The sequence below is a fragment of the Alosa pseudoharengus genome, unplaced genomic scaffold (assembly GCF_046254945.1).
Source record: "Alosa pseudoharengus isolate Yale_2024_CS ecotype anadromous, Long Island Sound unplaced genomic scaffold, YU_APseudo_1.1 YU_APseudo_1.1_scf_6, whole genome shotgun sequence".
NCBI classification, from domain to species: domain Eukaryota; kingdom Metazoa; phylum Chordata; class Actinopteri; order Clupeiformes; family Clupeidae; genus Alosa; species Alosa pseudoharengus.
In genome coordinates this window covers 20,405,509-20,410,866 of record NW_027468848.1, presented here as the reverse complement: position 1 = coordinate 20,410,866, position 5,358 = coordinate 20,405,509, and the positions used below count along the sequence as shown (strand labels likewise).

At 40.2% G+C, this 5,358-nt stretch overlaps 1 protein-coding gene across 1 annotated transcript; it reads left to right on the top strand.

Annotated features, from left to right (window-relative positions):
- Positions 1-3,466: 3,466 nt before the first annotated feature.
- On the top strand, positions 3,467-4,691 carry ier3 (immediate early response 3). Its single transcript, XM_076269668.1, has one exon. It carries the CDS (start codon positions 3,535-3,537, stop codon positions 4,144-4,146), a length of 612 nt encoding a protein of 203 aa, XP_076125783.1. The 5' UTR covers positions 3,467-3,534; the 3' UTR covers positions 4,147-4,691.
- The last annotated feature ends 667 nt before the right edge of the window (positions 4,692-5,358 follow it).

The window sequence follows — 5,358 nt, the reverse complement described above, 5'->3', positions numbered from 1 at the left end:
TATCGGCTACACTGTTTGTCACTAATATTGAGTCACCTCAACTGCTTCATCACTGCGTTTTAATGATCATGTCTAACTTGACAGTGTTTTTGTTTTCTTTTACTTAGCAACATCTTAGCTACTACATGTGCACCTATAAACTACACTGCATTTCTTTTCAAGATGCTACTGGCCAACGTAGACATACAAAGGGACAGCGACTAATTGATATTTAAATTGGTAATTCAAAGATGAGGATTACACCGAGTGTGATTGGTATGGAAAAGACACTAATAATGATTTATAAAGAAAATCTTTAGGCATGTGCCCTTAGACAACTGACCCAACAAACAAACATAATTTCGCTTCAGGTTTTTCAAGTTGTTTAATAAAAGGTGGTGTATGTGTTTTGTATGTGTTATGTATATGTGTGTGTGTGTATATGTGTGTGTGTGTTATGTGTGTTATGTGTGTGTGTGTTATGTGTGTTATGTGTGTGTGTGTTATGTGTGTGTGTGTGTGTTTTATGTGCGTGTGTAGATTTCTCTAATTTAGGCAAACTGTGAATTCAAGAGTTGAACAATGTTAAACCTCTGGCCCAATCAGCCAGCAGTCTACTTTTAACTGAGAACTCTATACATATTGCATAATATGGAAATATCTCCATATCTACGTAGAGTTCCTTTCAACCAAAAGGTTACCTTCTCCATTCAACATCACAAAAAGTTAACAAAACGTCATCAATGCCGTCTAAAATCCATATATTCCTCTACGTTATGGAATGCACATAAGTGTGTGAACGGTTAAGCATGAACTATTCCTTTGTTCAGATAGTTGAGAAATCTTAAGACAGAAGGAAATGTGTCCACTTGGTTTTGTGAGAATGACTACCTAACAATGGCCTTTGATGTCATTCGCCCTGAAGGGATAAATCCGGTTGACACATCCATTGTTGAACTTAAGGGTAAATATTCCCATGAAAAGGAAATACAATACCTTGGTATTTGTCAAACTAACTGAGGGTTATTTAGCAAAGTGTTTCTAAAAATAGGGTTAATGTTTCTATTCTGAGGAGAGAAAACTTTAACATTATAATACATACATTTGAAATGTCTCATTTGATTTTTTTTATACTATTGCTGTTGTTGGTATGTGTGTGTGTGTCTGTGTGTGTCTTTTTAGCTTAGTTTGTATGTGTGTAAAAATCGTGCATGCCGATGTGCTTGATTTTGTGTGTGTGTGTCTCTTGTGTCTGTGTGTATTGTTAGCTTAGTTTGTATGTACATAAAAATGTGTGTAATGTTATGCGTGTAAAAAAATGTGCATGCCGATGTGCTTGTATTTTTGTGTGTGTGTGTGTGTGTGTGTTGTATTATACTATTGTAACTGCATGCAGATCAGAGTGCCACCTGTTGGTGGCCCTAAGGATACCATGGTGTTTTGAGAGCACTGATGATCTGCACGTACACCCCATCTCTGGTGCCAGACGCCAACCAATCCCAGGGCTGCACTTGATTGGGAATTATATCACAACAATGACCCACATCTCCAAAGGGCTGTCACTGATTCCTGATAATGATCACATCTTTTCAGGCTGTCACTCTCAATTTACTGACAGGCACCGTTTCCCTGGAAGCGTTTGAGGCCATACGCTGCAGCATTCAATGCATACGGTCTTGTTTTCTAACAACACGGTGTCAGCATTTGACGGCATTAGAAGACATTGACAAAACAAACTATTAATATCTTTGAGCAGTTCAATGAAAATGTTTTTTTATAGAAACCAAAAACAATACACTAGCAGCATCCAGTAAGGAAAGGCCTTCATCAGTGACTGATAAGGAAATAGAGCAAGCATACTCCTGTCTTCCCCTAAGTTCTATCCCAAAACAGGTTCTTCCTCAGGTGTAACTCTATACATGCCAACTGTGGCTATTTCTCACCAAATACTTGTGAGATTTGCATGAAACCTGTAAGGCACACGCGCTGGCATGCTACCACAAATGCCACATGGGTTGCACAGCACCTGACAGAATGCAGGCGCTTAAGACTGCCTTTGAAGGCACTCTCCTTTTTTGGCCACATTCCCAGACTGCCCTGTCGTTCCCAGGCCGTTGGGTGTAGTCATAAAAATGCACATGGTTCTCACACACCGTACCGCATAACTAATGGCTAATGGCGAGGGGACCAACTCCTTCTTGACTGTTGTGGATCTCCTTTTGAAGATGTGCTTTTGGAAGGGTGACACACCGGCAGTGATTCTAAAGTAAACACTGCACACCTCGAGAAGGCATTCCGAGAGAGAATGACTTTCACGCCCTGGTGGCCTTTTCTCAGACTGCCTTACAACAGACACCAGACAGGAGAGAGCATGGGAAACGGAAAATGGCAACGTCTGATTGGACTTAACAAGTCACTCGCTCAGTCACCAGGAAGGCCCACCCTGACTTCACACAGACAGAATCCTTTTGATGAGTTTCATGAGTGTCTGCTCACGTTTGCACTAGGAACACACTGACTAGTCGTGGAGTGCGTGCCCTCCCCCCAGACTCAAACTCAAATACACTATCCCTCAAATGTCCAGCCAAATAGAAACGTGCTCTTTCTGTGTGGGCTGCCTATCTTTGGTATGGAAATGGGTAACAGGAATTTACTCACCCTCCCTTAATCAAACAGTAACTCTCTGACCTTTTCTTGCAGAGGTCCAGAAAGTCATGCATGCAGTCATCAGGCATTCAGATAGCATGAATTTGAGTGAAATTTGTCCTGGACTACTGCATCTGACAAAGACTTTACACTCACTGTATGCATTCTGAAAAGGAAGCTGCATTGAAGTTAAAAAAGATGATATCCAACAATCATATTTACTAAACTGTACTCAACTCAGCTGCCATCCATCCTTACATATCAGAGTATTTTTTTTCTTCAAGGATTAAATATTTGCCTTACATTTTAGAGTAGCCTGATTATGAGTTTTAGTGCTGTTAGTTACTGTAGTGTTAAATGTATTTTTTTACAAGAAATAGTAACAAGTTTAAAGCTACCTACTCCACAGAGCACAATTACTTCTGAAGGTCCAAACTATAAACTAACAAATACATGTATTCAGGCCATATTCACACAAGTTTATAATGATACTTTTTTCTAATAAGACACTGAATGTTTAACATATTTTGATAGATGGGCCCCACTACACATAAGAATGTCTCAAATAACTTCAGGAATATGACCAAATTACAAAATTGAAAACATTTGAAAATATTTTTATTTTAGAACTGTTTAAATAACATATTTCCCCTGATTCACACTGTCTACTCATTTCAGCGCTCATGCTGTGAGAAGTGCTGACTTTAATAGGAAACAGATTTTTTAAAATGTACTTTTCGCCCTTGGGCAATGTCATAGCGTTGGCGCATAAGGGAGTGGCTTTCTTTATGGGCGTCTCTTAAAAGCTTAAAACTACATATAAATAAACCTGCGGACACATTGACTAACAAGAAGTCACTTGGCTGACAACACATACAGCGAGGAGAACTGAAAGACAAGAATATTACCATGTATACGAGATCAAACAGCATCGTATTGTCTTTACCGACAAATAACTTTTTCGAGGGGAACTTTTCCTTCGCCTCAATGCCACGGAGCAAAGAACCAGAGATTTTCACCTTCGAGCAGATTCCTGCTCAGGTTCATCACCGACCCGCTGCGGTTATCCGCCAGCGGAGGAAAAACACTCGGGTCATGTACCCATCGAACGTTCGTAAATACCTTCCACCAGTCGAGAAGAGTGCTGCCAAGCGCTGGCTGGTGATTCTGTGCCTGGTGGTGTTCCTACAGATCTGGACCGAGGAGGGTGTCATTGACACGCAGACCGAGAGTGCCGTTCTGGACTCATCGTGCGAAGAGACACCCTTCGGCCAGTACCAGGTCCTGTCGTTCCAGTCCGCAGAGGAGCAGGCGCGCCAGATGAGGAGCGACTCGGTTGAGTCTCCAGAGAACGAGCAGGAACGTCTTTCCAGCGAACAGAACACATGGGGCACGCTGCTGAACACCACTTGCCCCAGCTGCATGGAAGAAATCAAGTGCTCGCCAGGGCAAAACACAAACAATGGCTACGTCGTCGCTCTGCTATATACAGTTCACCACACACTGGGAAGCGACAACTAAAAAGAACTGACACTTGAGTCGCCGAGACCCAACACAGAACAAACTACAACTGCCTCACCCGGTTGAGAGACCGAACAGAGAGAGGGCTTGTGCCCGCCGTGAAGGGCAGACAAAAGAAGCACTTTGATGGCCATGGCCTGAGTGGATCATAGATCTACACACACAAATTGAAGGGACACTGAAGGGACTGGCACTGATTGCTGACGTTACCTTAAAATGACACTTGAACGGCTTATACATACTTGAAATTGCTTTGAAGGTAGAAATGACAGTTGTGAAATAACAGAGCCTTACGAGTAGACCTTAGTCTAGGTACTTGCATAACTCCTGAAACCTGCTTGATGATGTCATGTTTGACGTTTGTGTGTGTATTTACTTTTAACTGACACTACTTGAATTGAACACTAATATTGTATTATTATTTTTTGTGAAGTTGTTTTAGTTATTTATTTAATATGTTATTTTAATGTTATTTATTTAATATTTTGTGCTTATTTATTTGTGAACAATTATTAACGTAATATGAATTAAATATGTAAAAACTACTTTTTGGTCTCTGTGTTTTCTGGTTTCAAAATAGCATCAAACATACAAAAATAGCAAAAAAGTCAATTACAAACAATCAACCAGGTATATTCTGTTCTATTCTATTCAGTTTGTCTTGACAATACAGTTATGAATAAATGTTTAGATCATTAGACTTACAAATTGTCAACAGGATGTCAGATAAAACAATTTGAAACCTGATAATTTAGACATAACTGTTTGTCACAGAACCACTCAATTTAGATAACTAGGAATCCTTGGGATCAAAAGTGATGGCATAGCTGTTGAGATGCCAATAGTGAGACTTATTTTCACAAATACTTGGTTGGTGGAATTTTTGGTAGTTTGGAAACATATGGATATTGTCACAGATTCTGGATAATATTATACTGGCGAGGAGCAACAATTTCTTAGCAATCACATAAAATGTCATGGCATTGGATATTAATAATAAAACTCAAGACACCTACACTCAGGTAAATAATAGCAGGAATTAAATAGGTGCTTTGGCCATGCACTACTCTGCATGATGAGCTGTGTACCCAGGGCAGGAAAAGTGACAAAGTCCTTTCTGACTTAACTGGATCTGGATCTCAGAGGAACACATAATTGCCAAAGTGATCTTTATTGTCAATCAACCATGCAAGAAGCTGTTGCACAGTGGAC

Excerpts from the sequence above, each read along its gene's own strand:
- ier3 (XM_076269668.1), top strand. The coding sequence starts at position 3,535 with ATGTATACGAGATCAAACAGCATCGTATTGTCTTTACCGACAAATAAC.